The sequence below is a fragment of the Trachemys scripta genome, unplaced genomic scaffold, assembly GCF_013100865.1.
Source record: "Trachemys scripta elegans isolate TJP31775 unplaced genomic scaffold, CAS_Tse_1.0 scaffold_39, whole genome shotgun sequence".
NCBI lineage: Eukaryota > Metazoa > Chordata > Testudines > Emydidae > Trachemys > Trachemys scripta.
Genome location: NW_023260526.1, coordinates 69,370 through 87,964, shown reverse-complemented (window position 1 = coordinate 87,964; position 18,595 = coordinate 69,370). Strand labels below are relative to the sequence as shown.

Here is an 18,595-nt window from a genome sequence, read left to right as displayed (position 1 = left end):
AGAGACTTTGGGGTTGTTGGACTTTTGGGACCTTGGTGATTCTTGGGTTGCTGGTTTCCAGAACCAAAGGGAAAGGACACCGCCCAATTTGCTGGGGTGGGTTTTTTGCTCATGAAGCCTGTTTGTGGTGTTTTTCCAATTTAATGCTGATGTTGTTTACCTCATGTTATTAAACATTTTCTGTTACACTCAGACTCCGTGCTTGTGAGAGGGGAAGTATTGCCTCCTAGAGGCGCCCAGGGGGTGGTATGTAATTGTCCCAGGTCACTGGGTGGGGGCTCGAGCCGGTTTTGCATTGCGTTATTGAAACGGAACCCCTAGATACAGAACCCGGCCCTTGTTGCGGCCAACTTAGATGGGCAGAAGGGTTACATATAGACAGCATAATTATAACCAGTAAACCATAACCTTGTCTTAGACACCCCATTTGACCCCCTTTACACAAGATCTGGGTGCCACTATAGGACCTTGGTTGCAACAATGATCTATATGGTCCCAGAGTATATCAATAACGTCACACAGGGTCATTAAAACACAGATTTTGTGATAGAGAATTTCTGATGTCTCTTTTTAAGAATGTCTCTTTCTTTGCAGCGTTTTGTGAATCTCTTCAATTTCTTGGTATTCATCCTGTAAGTCTGCAAAAAAGAACAGCAGATTAAAACATGGTTCATTTTCTTTCTTTTGAACAAGAATTGTCCATTTCCCTTTATTATGTAGCAAGGAAAGTGTTCTAATCTCCCACACAAACGAAGGAAAACAAGGGTTACCGTTGTATGTATTGAAGTGTTTTGCTGGATCAGGACTTTAATACCTCATACACTCAGAATTTAAGGCCAGAAGGGACCATCATGATCACCTAGTCTGACCTCCTGCACATCGCAGGCTACAGAACCTCACCCACCCACTCCTGTGATAGACCCAGAACCTCTGGCTGAGTTACTGACGTCCTCAAATCACGGTTTAAAGACTTCAAGTTACAGAGAATCCACCATTTTACTCTTGTTTAAACCAGCAAGAGACCCGTGCTGCAGAGGAAGGTGAAACCCCCCAGGATCTCTGCCAATCTGACCTGGGGGGAAATCCCTTCCTGACCCCAAATACAGCGATCGGTTAGTCCCTGAGCACGTGGGCAAGACCCGTGAGCCAGACACTTGGGAAAGAATTCTCTGTAGTGACTCCGAGCCCTCCCCCTCTAGTGTCCCATTGCCGGCCATTGGGGATATTTGCCAATAGCAGTTGCAGATGGGCCATCTGCCTGTGTAGACATCTCCACTCCTATTAATCTATTTACTCTTGAGTTAATCGTACTTAGCACCCACCCAGGGCTTTTCATCCATAGAGCTCAAAGTACTTTGGAAAGGTGGGTAAAGTCTCATTCCCATTTTACAGATGGGGAAACAGCAATTCTAGGGTTACCATATTTCCACAAACAAAAAAGAGGACACTGGGGAGGGGGAAGCCCCGCCCTAGCCCCGCCCCATCCACTCCCTCCCACTTCCCACCCCCTGACTGCTCCCCTCAGAACCCCAACCCCCCCTGCTTCTTGTCCCCTGACTGCCCCCTGCTGAGAACCCCCTACCCTAACTGCCCCCCCCCCCCAGGACCCTACCTGTCCCCTGACTGCCCTGACCCTTATCCACTCACATGGGTGGCAGGGTTGTAGAAATTTTGGTGGTGCCCAGAACCCCCCACCCCACCTGCCTAAGGCTCTGGGAGGGGGGTTGGAGGTCTGGGGTGCAGGTCCTGGGCTGGGGATTAGGGTGCAGGAGGGGTGCAGGTTCTGGGATAGAGTTTGGGTGCTGGGTGCAGGCTCCGGGCTGGGGCAGGGGGTGGGTGTGCAGGAGGGGGGTGAGGGGTGCAGGCTCTGGGATGGAGTTTGGGGGTGAGAGGCGGTGCAAAGGGAGGGGGTGCAGGCTTTGGGAGGAAGTTTGAGGGCAGGAGGGGGTGTGTGGGAAGGGGGAGGGGGATTGGGAGGGAGTTTGGGGATAGGAGGGGATGCAGGGGTGAGGGCTGTGGGTCTGGGGATGAGGGGTTCATGATGCAGGAGGGGGCTCAGGGATGGAGCAGAGGATTAGGGTGTGTGGGGATGAGGGCTGGGGCTGGGGGGGTTGGGGTGTTGGAGAGGCTCAGGGCTAGGGTGGAAGGGCAGGGTAAGGGCAGCCTGTCTTCCCATTAGTGGATGGGGGCACTAGGACCCGGGGGCAGCAGACAGCCGTTGCTGCTGGCTCTGGCAGTACACGCAGACAAGGGAGAGGCAGACAGGGAGGGGGGACCCACGGGGGGGGGATGCGCAGAGGGGGGGATGGCAGGTGGAGGCTGGGGACCCATCCAACACTCCCCCACTCCCTGACTGCCCCCCCCCCCCCCCGCCCCGACTCCTCTTACCATTCTGGCTCCACATGGGTCGGTTTGTGTGTTACACAGGACTACAGAGCGAGGGAGGGGGGGAGCAGGGGAGGGCTCTGGCTGCTGGAGGCCAATGGGAGTGGGTCAATCGGCCTAGCCGCCCAATCAGCAGCCACACTCTGCATGGAAGGGAGGGAGGGAGGCGAGGGAGAAAAAAACCCTGGACATTTTAACCTTGTTACCAATTCCTCCGGGACGGCTATTTAGAGACGCAAAAGCCGGACATATCCAGGGAAATACGGACGGATGGTAACCCTAAGCAATTCAGTAATTTACCCAAGGCCACACAGAAGTATGCAGTAAAACCAACAACAGAGCAGATGGCCTTGTGGTTAAGGCACTGCCCTAGCACTCAGGAAACGTGGGTTTGATTCCCAGCTCTATCAGCATCTCTGTGAGCCCTTGGGTAAGTTGTTTATCCCACAGCCACTCAAGTCAATAGAAATTGCTCTGAGTATCTAGGCTGTATGTGTGGAGCCCACAGGTTGGGTTGGCCAGGGTGTAAGGTGGCTATACAACTCTCCCTGCTCCATCTGCAGCCCCTCCATGACTGTTGTATGGGGCTGGGGGGGGCCATAGCCCTCCCACTTTTTGAAAGAGGCCAGGCCTGGCCCATGCACTTTTAACTGGGGTGGACCCCGCCCCCTGCCCTCTGTAGTAAATGAAAGGGGGTGGAGGTGTAGCTCCCTTTTATGAACACCCAGCCAGCCAGCTATAAAGTCCTTCTTGGTAGCTGTTCTCTGCTTGCTTTACCTGTAAAGGGTTAACAAAGTTCCCCAGGTAAAGGAAAAGGAGTGGGCACCTGACCAAAAGAGCCAATGGGAGGCTAAAACTTTTTAAAATGGGGAAAAAAATCCCCTTTGTCTGTTGTTCTTGGGAGAAGGAGACACGGAGCAGCAATGCTATAAGCAGGAATGCTGTGTAAGGCTTGAACCAGGTATGAAAATTCAGCTTCCAGACCTAGAAGAAATTATTTGGCTAGAGAATGTTTAGTTTGACACAATCAGGTTTATTTCTTATTTTGGCTTGTGGATCTCCTCTGTGCTAACCCCCGATGCTTTTGTTTGCTTGAAACCTTTAAACTGAACCCCCAAGAAAGTTAGTTTGGGAGCTTAATTTTTGGAATTGCTCTTTTAAAATCTAGCAAAAGCCTAAGTTCCAGATGTATTTTCTTCCTTTTTGTTTTTAATAAAATTTACCTTTTTTAAGAACAGGATTGGATTTCTGGTGTCCTAACAGGTTTGTGCCTATGCTGTTTGATTAGTTGGGGCAACAGCTAATGTCCTTTGTTTTCTTTCTCAGCTCTTCCCCGGGGGGAGGGGGGCAAAAGGGCTTGAGGTTAGGAATTCCCAAGTGCTCCTTCCTGGGTTCAAAGGGTTTTTTTTGCATTTAGGTGGTGGCAGCATTTACCAAGCCAAGGTCAGAGAAAAGCTGTAACCTTCGGAGTGTAAAACAAGCCTGGAGTGGCCAGTATTAATTTTTTAAATCCTTTCAGGCCTCCACCTTCTGCACTCGAAGTGCCAGAGTGGGGATTCAGCCTTGACACCCTCCTCTTCCCTCCAAGGCCCCATCCCATGATCAGGCTAACATGGAGCCCAGTCGGGGAGTCCGGGCAGTTGTGGGACCCACGGCGGACCCTCGACCTGTCCAGGGGGTGGGGGGGGTGAGAGCAGCCCCCGGCCTGTGTTTCCACCCCCTGGGATCCCCGCCCAGCGCAGGGCACGTGGAGGTGGAGTGTCTGCGACAGCTCCCCACAGCTGCCCGCACGGCTCTGTCCCTGACCTGGCTCCGGCCAGCGGGGGGAGGGCTCAGAGCTGCAGCCTGGCCATGGTAAGACTTGTGCCATGGACAGCTGTGGACCCTCCACCTGCCCGGGGTCGGGGACTCAGGGCATGGGGACATAGGCAGGGGACTGCTTTCAGCCCCCAGGCCTCGCTCCATCTTCCGGCTTGGCCTGGAACAGGGTCTCTGGGGGAACAGGAGGGGTTGTGGAGGGTGGAGCCTTGGGGGGGAAGGGGAGGGGCAGGGCCCCCCCAACACCCCTCCCCACTTGGGAAGGCTCTGACGCCCTTGACTGGGGCCACTGAATCTGCATAAAATGCAGCTCCTGCCCTCACAGGGACCTTCTGCATTAGACCCCTTTTTAAGGAGGGAGGGTGGAGTAGCGGTGTGTTCCAGCCCCACTGAGCCATCCAGCCCCACTGAGCCATCCAGCCCTTGCTGGGAGGTCGTTCCTGCTTCCCCCCCACACTGCGGCTCCACGTACTATGGCAGTGGACTTCTCCCTATACACACAGGCCAGTTCACACTCAAATGTCATGTCAGGGCCTGGTTCAGCAGCTGCCCCCTGTAGGGCAGCCTGTACATGGGCGAACGTGCCTCCTGTTGAAGCATTTCATACCATCGGGGGCAGAGAAGGTTCTGACTCCAGCCATGCCCATACCTAGGAGGAGATTTCAGAGTTTTACCTGGTAGCTTCTCGGTGAGTTCTTCCCGGTGAGACCAGGCGAGTTTGAGCATGGTGGAAATGTCCATCTGCAGCTTTGTCACGACAGAGTCCTGCAGCAGACACATTGCACAGCACGTGAGCATGGAAGTGACCTCACAGCAACTCAGTCCTAACAGTCAGCTCATCTAGGGGACAAGGAGCTGGAGTCTGCACCATCTGGTGCAGCACCTGCTGAATAGTCTGTGAAGTTCTAATCACAATCAACCACTGCTGTGCAATGCCACCAACCAGTCATGCAGATACCACCTAGGGCATCATGTGAGGGTTGTGGGGCTGCACAGGGCCTTGTTTGCCCTGCAGAGCTTTTATTGCTGGTTATGATGGGCAGGAAGGAAAGAGCCCAGCTTGACCCTCAGATCCCAAGGTGAATTTACAGAACTGGCAGGTGGATTGTAAACAGAAAACATTTCATTGGAGTGACAGTACAAATGATGCTCATGATGCCATTTTTACAGTCACTTTTCAGAGTAGAACCATCTATTAAGGTTTCATCTGAGAAAGCAGAACACGATGAACTGCATGAAACTTAATATGTCTATGCATATCTAAATGAATATAAAACAGAACTAGGAACTGTAGAAAATTGATAAGGGAAGCAAAAGAATAAAAAGAGAATTCTATGGTCAGCAGAGTAAAGGAAAATAAGAAGTTTTTACAATATATTAGGAACAAAGAATCCTAATAATGGCATTCTTCATTATTGTCCATTATTAAATGGATGTATGATATTGGACTATTAATAGATGGAAAAGATAAAATTATCAATAATAATTAAGAAAAGGCAATAGTGTTCAATAAATATTAGGCAACTAGCCAAAGACTCAAAAAGTAATAGCAAAATGTTTTTTAAGTACATCAGAAGCAGGAAGCCTGCTAAACAACCAGTGGGGCCACTGGACAATCGAGATGCTAAAGAAGCACTCAAGGACAATAAGGCCATTGTGAAGAAACTAAATTAATTCTTTGTATTGGTCTTCATGGCTGAGGATGGGATGGAGATTCCCAAACCTGAGCCATTCTTTTTAGGTGACAAATCTGAGGAACTGTCCCAGATTGAGGTGTCATTAGAAGAGGTTTTGGAACAAATTGATAAACTAAACATAAATAAGTCACCAGGACCAGGTGGTATTCACCTAAGAGTTCTGAAGGAACTCACATGTGAAATTGCAGAACTATTAACTGTAGTTTGTAACCTATCATTTAAATCAGCTTCTGTACCAAATGACTGGAGGATAGCTAAATGTGACACCAATTTTTAAAAATGGCTCCAGAGGTGATCCCGGCAATTACAGACCAGTAAGCCTGACTTCAGTACTGGACAAACTGGTTGAAATTACAGTAAAGAACAACACTGTCAGACATATAGATGAACATAATTTGTTGGGGAAAAGTCAACATGGTTTTTGTAAAGGGAAATCATGCCTCACCAATCTACTAGAATTCTTTGAGGGGGTCAACGAGCACGTGGACAAGGGGGATCCAGTGGATATAGTGTACTTTCAGAAAGCCTTTGACAAGGTCTCTCACCAAAGGCTCTTAAGCAAAGTAAGCGGTCTTGGGATAAGAGGGAAGATCCTCTCAAGGACTGTTAACTAGTTAAAAGATAGGAAACAAAGGGTAGGAATAAATGGTCAGTTTTCAGAATGGAGAGAGGTAAATAGTGGTGTCCCCCAGGGGTATGTACTGGGCCCAGTCCTATTCAACATATTCATAAATAATCTAGAAAAAGGGGTAAACAGTGAGGTGGCAAAATTGGCAGATGATACAAAACTATTCAAGATAGTTAAGTCCTAAGCAGACTGAAAAGAGCTACAAAAGGTTCTTAGAAAACTGGGTGACTGGGCAACAAAATGGCAGATGAAATTCAATGTTGATAAATGCAAAGTAATGCATATTGGAAAACATAATTCCAACTATACGTCTAAAATAATGTAGTCTAAGTTAGCTGTTACCACTCAAGAAAGATCATGGAGGCATTGTGAATAGTCCTCTGAATTCATCCACTCAATGTGCAGCGGCAGTTGGGATGTTGGGAACAGAATGTTGGGAATCATTAAGAAAGGGATAGATAATAAGACAGAAAATATCATATTGCCTCTATATAAATCCATGGTACAACCACATCTTGAATACTGAGTGCGGATGTAGTCACCCAATCTCAAAAAAATATATTGGAATTGGAAAACATTCAGAAAAGGGCAACAAAAATGATTAGGGTATGGAATGGCTGCCATCTGAGGAGGGATTAATAAGACTGGGACTTTTCAGCTTGGAAAAGAGACGACTAAGGAGGGATATGATAGAGGTCTATAAAATCATGACTGGTGTGGAGAAAGTAAATAGGGAAGTGATATTTACTTCTTCTTATAACACAAGAACTAGGGGTCACCAAATGAAATTAATAGGCAGCAGGTTTAAAAACAAACAAAAGGAAGTATTTCTTCACACAACACACAGTCAACCTGTGGAACTCGTTGCCAGAGGATGCTGTGACGGCCAAGACTATAACAGAGTTCAAAAAAGAACTAGATAAGTTCATGGAGGATAGGTCCATCAATGGCTATTAGTCAGGATGGACCGGGAAGGTGTCCTTAGCCTCTGTTTGCCAGAGGCTGGGAATGAGCGACAGGGGATGGATCACATGATGATTGCCTGATCTGTTCATTCCCTCTGGGGCACCTGGCACTGGCCACTGTTGGAAGACAGGATACTGGGCTAGATGGACCTTTGGTCTGACCCAGTATGGCCATTCTTATATTCTTATAATTCTGTTCTGTATTTGGGGAAAAACTTTTGATCTACTCATTGTGATGGGATCCCCAGGGTACAACCTGGAACTATGTGACCACTGTGCTCCCTTAACCCTTTAGACTGGGCTATCTCACACAATGCAATGCCAGTGACCAGCAGCCAACCCCTCCAGGCACTGTGATCACTCAGCTATCAGGAGGTAAAGACCCATATCCAGCTAAATTGCATGAAGGCTCTCCAAGCCGCTCATGAACACACAGAGAGAAGCACCAGTCCGTCACTGCAGCCCACAGCCTTGCACCTCAGAAATGTATAGCAATTTCTTTAATTAGTTCACCACTCCGACAAAATGGTAGTGGATGTGTAACAGCCCTTGTTAATCTGAGCTGAGATTCCCTAAGCACTTCAACCAAAACCATACTACAGAAAGATAGATTTTAAGTGATTATAAGTAGCAGGCAGAGAGATCAAAGTTGGTTACCTAAGAAATAAAAATAGAAATGCAGTCTAAATTCTAACTATAACTGTCTAAGTAAGATTTGATTCAAGCCGTCTCTCACCCCAACAGATGTTACATGGAGCTTACAGCTCCTCAATACGCAGACTAGACTCCCTTCCAGCCTGGGACCAACCTCCCCAGGTCAAAGTCTTTGTCTTTCAGACAATCTTACAGGTGTTGAGATGGGGAAGGGGGAGAGAGAGGACAAGTGGTGATGTCCCTGTCCCTCTTTTATAGTTTCTTCCAGCAGCTAGAAAGATCCTTGCTGTGCCATGGGATCAGGCAGCCCCCATTGGTCAGGCAGTTCCCCATTGCGCACATGCTCTCTCTGAGAAGTCTCTCGGAGAGTGGATTCCCTTTAATGGGCCATCAGCACATGTCTGGCTGGTCCTTTGTTGCCACTGATAGGCTGGCTGTGGGCATCTCCCAACCTCTCAACATATTTCAGTAACACATACAGCAATACTTCATAACTTCACATACAATGATAGCACATGCGATTTTAAAACATATCAATCACATGCCAGTAATGAATATGGGGGTTCCAGGATACTACTTTGAGGTACAGAGTGTCACACTCGTATCATACAATGATAACACTCTTTCCATGCCACTAGTATCTCAGGACAATGTTAAACAGCAACTTCTAAAATTAGATATTTATAACTCAGCAGGTCTAGATAACTTGCATCCAAAAAGTATAAAAAGGCTGGCTGAGGAACTCACTGAACAATTAATGTTGATTTTCAATAAGTCTTGGAACACTGGGGAAGTTCCAGAGGACTGGAAGAAAGCTAGTGTTGTGCCAATATTTAAAAAGGTTAAACAGGATGATCTGGGTAATTAGAGGTCTGTCAGTCTGACGCTGATCCTCGGCAAGATAATGGAGTGGCTAATACCATCAACCCACGGGTGTCAAACAATTACAACCCTTATTTTATAAGGACCACATCTTGAAAGAATATTTTTCCTCTAACAATCAAACAACCCCCAAAACGTGCTAATCTCATCATCAGAAGCAAAGTCCCCATGGACCAGGACACACTAATTCAAAGCAGCAGCAGATCCTGCTAGAACAGTTGCAAAACCTGCAGACATATCTCCAGTGCTACGATGATCAATCCCCTCCCCACCCCACAACACACCTTTCAAGATGCAGGGGTCCTACACATGCCTATCACAACATATGGTGTATCTCATCCAATGAATCAAATGCCCCAACAACCACCATGTGGGAGAAACCAGATAATCACTACACCCGTCAATGAACTCACACAGAAAAATGATAAGAGACAAAAACACCCTGTCACTAGTGGGGGAACACTTTTCACTAAGTGATCACTCCACATCTGATCTCTCAGTCCTCTTCCTCAAAGGCAACCTGCACAACACACTCAAAAGACAAGCCTGGGACCTTAAATACATAACTCTGTTAGACACCAAAAGTCAGAGACACTGGATTTATGGCTTATTGCAACAATCTGTAACCTACTAACCCTCCTTTGTCCTATGACTGCAGAGGTGTTACCTGCCCACTTCATTTAAAGTGGTGCCACATGTTAAACCCTTATGCTTAACCATCAGTATCACCTTGTATTTATTTGTGATGCACTAGTTACCTTTTCTAGACCTGACGAAGAGCTCTGTGTAAGCTTGAAAGCTTGTCTCTCTCACCAACAGAAGCTGGTCCAATAGAACATATTACCTCACCCACCTTGTCTATATCAGGGGACAACATTTACAATGTCACCAGAACTGTTTGCATCTCACAGGTGCTTCTTGTAATATCTAGACAGTAGCTATGCTCAGTACTATCCGCAGAGACACATAGGGCTGGTTCAACAAGTCTTCACACTCACTGTGGGCCCCATCAGTTTGCAAATAGAGAGCAGCATCAAACTGCTTGTTTGCATCTTCCAGTGTCCTGCAAATACTTGGATTCACCTACAAACAGATGTGCTCACAGTTACCATGGGCACATCGCTTTAACGGACTTGTGGAAAGTGTTGTTCATTACACTGAGCCAGGTGTTAAAAAGCTGCTTGTTGTTCTATACAAAGAAGGTCCGAGTTGCTAGAGCATACGCCTACTCTCAGGAAAATGGTGCAGTCACTACCCTTTCTTGCTACACCTTCAAGTTTCATGCAGCTCACTGTACAGAGATCATTTACACTCTGATCACCTGCTGTCTCTTGTCTTATTCTTGGATCGTAAGCAGGGCCGTCCTTACCCATACGCAAAGTATGCTGCTGTGTAGGGCACCAGGAAATTTGGGGCACCAAATTTCCTGATGCCCTGCGCAGCTGCATGCTGCTCCAGCCCCTGCTCCACCTCTTCCACATGGCCCCTGCCCCACCCCAGCCCCGCCTCTTCCCATCCCTGCTCCACCCCCACTCCACCCCTTCCCCAAAGCCCCCGCCCTGCCCCGCCTCTTCCCCACCTCTTCCTGCCCCAGCCCCGCCCCCACTCCCATGAGGAGTGCAGCAGGACTGGGCCTGCACTCACAGACGGTGGGAAGTGCAGCGACCTAGCCCCAGCTGCACCGCTGGTGAGTGCTGGGGGGGGGCCCCAAGACAGCCCTGCTCCCCTTCCCGCGGAGGCCTGGGGCCAGTCCCTCCCCTCGGGGAGGGGGCTGTGTAGGGCCCTAGAATAGCTAGGGACAGCCTTGATTGTAAGCTCTCTGGGGCAGGGTCTGTCCTTTTGTTCTATGTTTATACAGCGCCCAGCACGGTGGGGTCTGGCCATGACCAGTGCTCCTTAGCGCTATGGTAACACAAATAATAAATATCAATGATTCTGCAAACACGCCCACACTTACTTTAAAGCTGATTTGTGGTTCCACTGGAGTCAATGGTGCTGTTCTGTTAGGCACATGTGTGTTTGCAAGATCAGACCTTTAAAGGACGCCTTGAAAATCAAGGTCACGTTGTGTCTGCTCTTGGAGGAAATTAAACATCCCATGGAGCAGGGGGTTTGCTCCAACATCTTTGACCTACATTCTGGCTGGGTAGCTTGCTCTGGGCCGCTCCCTCTGTGGACACTGTACTGTTGCCAGACAGCACCACCCAAACCCAAAAATACAGCCCCACAGAGCAGGGGGGAGCATCCCTCACCTTCAGTTCCTGGAGCTGCATCTTCATCTTCTCCTTTGCCTTCTCAAACATTCCATCCTCTGTCTCTTTTGCAATGTTCTCCTTGAGGATAGTTTGCATCCTCTGGCAGGATTCCAGCCCCTGCATCTTAGCCGCCTCTGTTGGAAAGATGGGAGCAGTCACAGCTCTAGACAAGTCTGGGAAGGATTTGGGGCAGGGAGGGTGGCACGTACTGGGTTTAGGTGAAGAAAAGAACGGCAGCCAATGGCAGTGATGGCACCACTCGAAGGGACATCTAGCTGCTTCTTCTAGTGACAGTGACCTTAGTGCTGGAGAAAGGAGCCAGCCTGCCTGCCCCAGAGAATGACACTCCCTCATATTCCTCAATGCAAACGACCCTCCATGCCCACATGTGCCCCGGCCCAGAGTGGGAGGGACCTCACTGCCTCAGGGCACTGCAGAGATGCCAGTGAAACGCTGAGCAGGAATTGATTTGTGCCAGATCCCAATCCCTGTTCCAAGACTCTTCCCCATCCCACTCCTCTGCCTCAGTGCAGTGTCCTAGCTCCTTCTCCCATGCCTCTTTAATCCTTCTGGAACTCCTCCACCCAGGGCCATCCCTAGGGGGATGCGGGCAGGAGACACTGGGGGGGGGGTTCTGATAGGGAGCTCCTCCTCGCCCCCCCCACCTGCCGCTCACCTCCTCGTTTGCCTCCTTACCCCGCTCACCCGCCCACGTCCTGCCTCACCTCCCTGCCCGCCTTGTCACGATTTTATCAAAGCACCAGGCCCAGGGCAGTCGCCTCGATTCGCTGTATCCAAGGGATGGCTCTGCCTCCACCCATCCACAAAGATCTCAGACTGACCTCAATAGGGGGGAGAGAGAGAGCATGGAGCACGGGGTCATGAGACCTGAACCAGAGGCTGTAAACCAAAGTCAGGCCATGTATTAAAGCAGGTGCTTACAAGTTCACTGTCTGGTAGATGAACTTGGCAAGGGTATTGCTAGCGTTGCTAAAACACAGGCACTTCTAAGAAGCACCAGTCATTGGGTATGTATGTAAACACATTCCAGAAGGCTAGCACAGGTACACCCCCAATCTAGCACAAGATAAGAGGATTTGACAGAAGTGATGAATAAGGATGTTTTGCCAGAGACATCAGGAGCAAGGAGGTAACAAGCAGATGTCATGAAACACATCAGGTCGTCTGTAAGTTGTTTGTCTCAGTCTATTAATGTTGGGGTACCTCGCCTTAACTCTTTTCATGGCCGACAGGACAGCAGAAATTCCACCTGCTGACTGAGCCGCTCCTTGCCAGGGGGCACTGTGCCTGGAGGGCAATAAACCTGCCCAAGTGCCTTTGTCACTGAACTGTGCCTGTGGTCTTTCTTTATGAGTAACATCGAGGGCTGCTGAATTAGCAGGCTGCACTATCTGGTAGTGCTGATAACACCAGAGCTCCAAGAACAGAAGCACTGAGCAGCTGTAACAGCTTAGCAGCCTGGACAGCATTACCAGGTCAACGACAACCCCCTCCCCATCACCAAACCTTTCAGCTAGGCCCAAACAAGGACCCACCCCATCCCAGTCATCACTCTCACAGTGACCCTCGCCAAGCATCTATCCTCCGTCCCAGAGATACGCCTCAGTCCAATCCCCCATCCCCAGAAACACTGAGATGAACCAGTCGTGGCTCCCTTGCCTTTTAACTGGAAACTGGTGGTGAAAGTCCTCAGCCCCTCTGCTGAGACTGTCAATAATGGAACTGAGTTCGCTGGTGGTTTCTGAGTTGTTGACATCTGTGCCCTAGCACCTGGGCCAACACCCACCTGTGATGATTTGGGACTCTGTCTGCAGAAATGTATGGCTTCTGTTTGACACTGGTGGATGTTGCAGGTCCTGTGCCAGGCTGCAGACTGTGTTTTGAAAGTGGGAGTTAGCTGTCTTCTCTGTTATGCTATTGCCTTTGTATTGGGCTACAAAAACAACAAGGAGTCTGGTGGCACCTTAAAGACTAACAGATTTATTTGAGCATAAGCTTTCGTGAGTAAAAACCTCACTTCTTCGGATGCATAGAGTGAAAGTTACAGATGCAGGCATTATATACTGACACATGGAGAGCAGGGAGTTACTTCGCAAGTGGAGAACCAGTGTTGACAGGGCCAATTCAATCAGGGTGGATGTAGTTCACTCCCAATAATAGATGAGGAGGTGTCAATTCCAAGAGAGGAAAAGCAGCTTCTGTAATGAGCCAGGCACTCCCAGATTAATGGTGTTGAATTTGCAAATGAATTTTAGTTCTGCTGTTTCTCTTTGTATTGGGCTGAAATTCCAATGCACAGTAATACAGGGCTGACAATGGATGGCCTTTAACAGAGGATATTGAAATGTAATTGCCCTAGATAAGGGACTAGCTCACACCCAAGGGAACTGATATGTCAGGGGAGAGGTTGCCTGGGCAACAAAGACACCTGACAGGGGTTTGTGCTCACCTGAGGAAACTGGCAAGGATGTTGCCTGACAGAAGGTGCTAAAAGTGATAAAGAGGGAGGAGCTGATCTCTGGGGGTCTTTGGCTGTTTTGTTTCTACCTCAAAAGGAGAAAGAAGCAACCCGGCATGCAGGGGCTGCAACTGGCAGAAGTCGCCTGCTTGCTTTCCTGAGCCCAGATGGCCCCAGGGACTGCCAAGGGAAGAGGTTAAACTGGTGAAGGCAAAGGAAACAAGATGACCCAGGGGGAAGAAGGCTCCATGTTGCAGCCCAAAAGCTGTGCACTGAAGCAGGACTATGGATAACCCAAGGGACTCTGACCCCAGCCCAAAGAATGCCCTGGAGCGATGAGGAAACAGAGGCAGGGAAATGCAGGTAGGGTTTAGTGCTGTGTGTGCTCGGTATTCTCCTGTGCTTTATCTGATTCAGTACAAGAGCATTCAGGTAGCAGATTTTGTACAAAGTCTCTCTTTGATGTTGAGTGCTTCACAATTACTGCCTGCCTGCGCAGAGAGTTACACTGTAAACCAGAAACTTCACACCTTTGAGGTGGAGTTCTTGGAGAGGGTGTGTTTAAGTTCCTGGGGTGTCTTGGGGGGGTCAGTTTGGAGTCTGGGGGCCCAACACAGCAGGCGTCAGGACTCCATTTCCGTGAAGGGGTAGCAGACAGAGTCGATGCCCAGGAAACGTTCCAGAGAAGCCAAGGGAGGAACCAGTGCTGCACCCCACTGAGACACAGGCAAACTTAAAACTCCCAGGGATCCAGCGGCGTGGATTCCCCTCACAGCAGTCTGCTGGATGGCTGGAAGGGAGCACCAGCCGTATCTGCGGCACCACCAAACCCGTGTTGCCCAAGAACACCAATTTACAGATTTTGCTTCATGCTTTACTGGTGCTAATGAAACTGTCCCTGTAACTGGTCCCCAGTGAGAGGCAAGAAGAATTCTTCTATCTGTCTGGAAAAAAGACATCTCAAGAGGCCAGAGAACAAACTTCTTCGCTTTCCTGTCCTGTTTTAGTCAGGGTCGGTGGCTCTTGTTCTTGGTCTCCAAGCGTTCCTGTCAGGTGCATGTTCCGAGCTGACATGAAACTTCTTCATGTCCTTCTCCAGCATCTCAAACCAGCCTTTTCTCGGTCTTCCTCATGGTCTTTGTCCTGTGACTAGTAGATATTGTACTTTCTCGCCGACATATCCAATGTGTTGTCATCTGATACCAGATTGGGAGGGATTGCAACTGCTTTGGAGGACAGGATCATAATTCAAAATGATCTGGATAAACTGGAGAAATGGTCTGAAGTAAACAGGATGAAGTTTAATAAAGACAAATGCAAAGTGCTCCACTAAGGAAGGAACAATTAGTTTCACACATACAGAATGGGAAGAACCTGTCTAGGAAGGAGTACGGCAGAAAGGGATCTAGGGGTTATAGTGGACCACAAGCTAAATATGAGTCAACAGTGTGATGCTGTTGCGCAAAAAAAAAAAAAAAAAAAAAGCAAACATGATTCTGGGATGCATTAACAAGTGTGTTGCGAGCAAGACATGAGAAGTCATTCTTCCGCTCTACTCTGCGCTGGTTAGGCCTCAACTGGAGTATTGTGTCCAGTTCTGGGCACCGCACTTCAATTTCTCCACATCTTTCTTGGAGAGGGTCCAGAGAAGAGCAGCAAGAATGATTAAAGGTCTTGAGAACATGACCTATGAAGGAAGGCTGAAGGAATGGGTTTGTTTAGTTTGGAAAAGAGAAGACTGCGAGGGGACACGATAGCGGTTTTCAGGTATCTAAAAGGGTGTCATAAGGAGGAGGGAGTAAACTTGTTCATCTTAGCCTCTAAAGATAGAACAAGAAGGGCTTAAACTGCAGCAAGGGAGGTTTAGGTTGGACATTAGGAAAAAGTTCCTAACTGTCAGGGTGGTTAAACACTAGAATAAATTGCCTAGGGAGGTTGTGGAATCTCCATCTCTGGAGATATTTAAGAGTAGGTTAGATAAATGTCTATCAGGGATGGTCTAGACAGTATTTGGTCGTGCCATGAGGGCAGGGGACTGGACTCGATGACCTCTCGAGGTCCCTTCCAGTACTAGAATCTATGAATCACACAACCCGGCACCTCAGTCAATGCTCCTTCAGCTTTTCCCTGATGGGGCTATCTACTTCACAGCTCGTACCATCTCACTGATTAGCCTCTCAGCTCTGTTCTTATTCATTGTCCCCCAGAGCATTCTTATTTCTGCAGTGTGAAGTAGTCGTTCTCTCTTCCTCCTTGGCCAGCATTCTGACCTGTATGTCACAGCTGGTCCAACCATGGTCTTATACACTTTGCTCTTTAGTTTTCTTGGCATGTTTGTATTGCAGAGAACTCCTCACCAATTCCCTCCATTTGCACCAAGTGCTCTTCATGAGACTCTTAACATGCACATCCCCATTCCTCATCAAGGCTTAACACTGATGCAAGGTATTTAAATTGTTGCATAGACTGTAACTCTATACCATCCAACTTTACTGGATTCTCCTTGTCCCTCTCCATGAAGCATCATGTGTATTCCATCTTTAGACAGCAACAGAGGGTCCTGTGGCACCTTTAAGACTAACAGAAGTATTGGAGCATCAGCTTTTGTGGGTGAATGCCCACTTCATCAGACGCAAGTAATGGAAATCTCCAGAGGCAGGTATAAATCAGTATGGAGATAATGAGGTTAGTTCAATCAGGGAGGGTGAGGTCCTCTGCTAGCAGTTGAGGTGTGAACACCAAGGGAGGAGAAACTGCTTCTGTAGTTGGCTAGTCATTCACAGTCTTTGTTTAATCCTGATCTGATGGTGTCAAATTTGCAAATGAACTGGAGCTCAGCAGTTTCTCTTTGGAGTCATTTATCCGCTCTTTGGAGAGGATAAATGGACACAAGTCAGATATCAGGAATGGCAATATACAAAAACCTGTAGGAGAACACTTCAACCTCCCTGGCCACACAATAGCAGATGTAAAGGTAGCCATCTTACAGCAAAAAAACTTCAGGACCAGACTCCATCAGATCAGGATTAAACAAAGACCCTCTGTTGCTTTTTACAGATTCAGACTAACACGGCTACCCCTCTGATGCTTGACACCATGCAAGGCACTGCATTTAGCCATATGGAATGGAAATCTATCATCCTCATGAAGAAACTTGCACAAATAAAGACAGATATCATCTTCCTTTCCAAATGCAAACGGATGGACATCATACCGAATGGACTGAAGGTGAAAAATCCATTGCTATCTACATACTGCACAGACCACAGTGAGAGATTATGCCAGACACTATCAAAGAAACTGGGAAACCACCTGATCAGCATTCTATACAGCAAACAGAAAAACATCAAGAAAGAGCTCTCCAACCTGGAGACTTTCATAAATAACCAACCCTCCACACAAATGGACTTTACTAAAATAAGACAGGAGCTCTACATTACACACTTCACCTCTCTACAAAGGAAAAAGGACCGTAAGCTGTCTAAAATCCTACCTGCCACATGGGGCCACAACAGGGGTACCCCTAACTCACCCAGCAATATCGTCAATTTATCCAGCTACACACTCAACCCAGCAGAAGAGTCTGTCCTATCTCGGGGACTCTCTTTTTGCCCCAGCACCACACGAACATGATACAGTTCTGCGGTGATCTGGAGGCCTACTTTCGCCGCCTCCGACTCAAGCTTTTGAGAACAGGGGCAGCTAACAGGGAGTTTCGCAAGGGAGTTCTCCAGGTGAAGGAGGAGCAAATACAGGACCCTTGGGGTAAGTGACTGTCTGTAGTGTGTGTTTGTTTGTGTTTGAGGGTTACTTGCTGTGTGCTGAGCTTGTGTTTGTCAGTCTGTTTGTTTGGTTGGTTGTTTGAAGGACCGTGTGCTGTGGCTGGCAGTTGGAAACTGTGAACTTCAAAGGAAGGTCTGAAGGCTAGAAGCCTCTGGTAATTGGCTGAGCCTTAATCAGTGGGCGGGGCATTCACCCAGGCCAGGGCTTTATAAAGCAGCCCACAAGCGACCAGGGAGCTGCTGCTAACAGGGAGTTTCGCAAGGGAGTTTTGGAAGGGGAGCAGGAAGGGAGCGCGGGTCCCTTGCCAGTTCTATCTTATACCCTTTATTCCCCTTAAAACCTATAAACCAAACTACATTAAAAACTTCTTGCTTTAAACAACCCCTTCATTAACTAGGAGACAATGCAGGCAGAAGCCCAGCTGCAGAGTGGGGGCTATCCAGTTTNCCTCTCAGCTCTGTTCTTACTCATTGTCCCCCAGAGCATTCTTATTTCAGTAATGTGAATTAGTTCTTTCTTCTTCATTGGCCTGCATTCTGACCTTTATGTCATGGCTGGTCTAACCATGGTCTTATACACTTTGCTCTTTAGTTTTCTTGGCATGTTTGTATTGCAGAGAACTCCTCATCAACTCCCTCCATTTGCACTAACTGCTCTTCATGACACTCTTAACATCCATATCCCCATTCCCATCAAGGCTCAACACTGATCCGAGGTATTTAAATTGTTGCACAGACTGTAACTCTATACCATCCAGCTTTACTGGCTTCTCCTTGTCCCTCTCCATGAAGCATCATGTGTAGTCCATCTTTTGACAGCTGATTTGTAAGCCATTTTTTGCTCCTGCAGCCCTCCATCATTCTAGGTCCCTTTCTAGTTCATGTTTATCCTTGCGGCACAACACTATGTCATCAGTGAAAAGCCTGCTCCATAGAGCCTCTCTCCTAATGCCCTGCCTCAAGGTGTCCATTACAGTCACAAACAGGAATGGGCTTAAAGCTGATCCTTGTTGTAGACCCTACAGTAAATGGCCCACTGGAGCCGGAGCT

The 18,595-nt window shown here is 48.2% G+C and overlaps 1 protein-coding gene across 1 annotated transcript in view; it reads right to left on the bottom strand.

Annotated features, from left to right (window-relative positions):
- Window positions 1–518: 518 nt before the first annotated feature.
- Window positions 519–18,595, bottom strand: part of LOC117870578 (nuclear GTPase SLIP-GC-like) — a gene marked incomplete at its 5' end in the record, with an annotated part of 86,875 nt that continues 68,798 nt past the window's right edge. Inside the window, 3 exons of the mRNA XM_034757774.1 lie at window positions 519–638; window positions 4,878–4,968; window positions 11,282–11,418. Coding sequence (XP_034613665.1) covers window positions 571–638; window positions 4,878–4,968; window positions 11,282–11,418 — 296 coding nt within the window. The remainder of the gene's footprint in view (window positions 639–4,877; window positions 4,969–11,281; window positions 11,419–18,595) is intronic.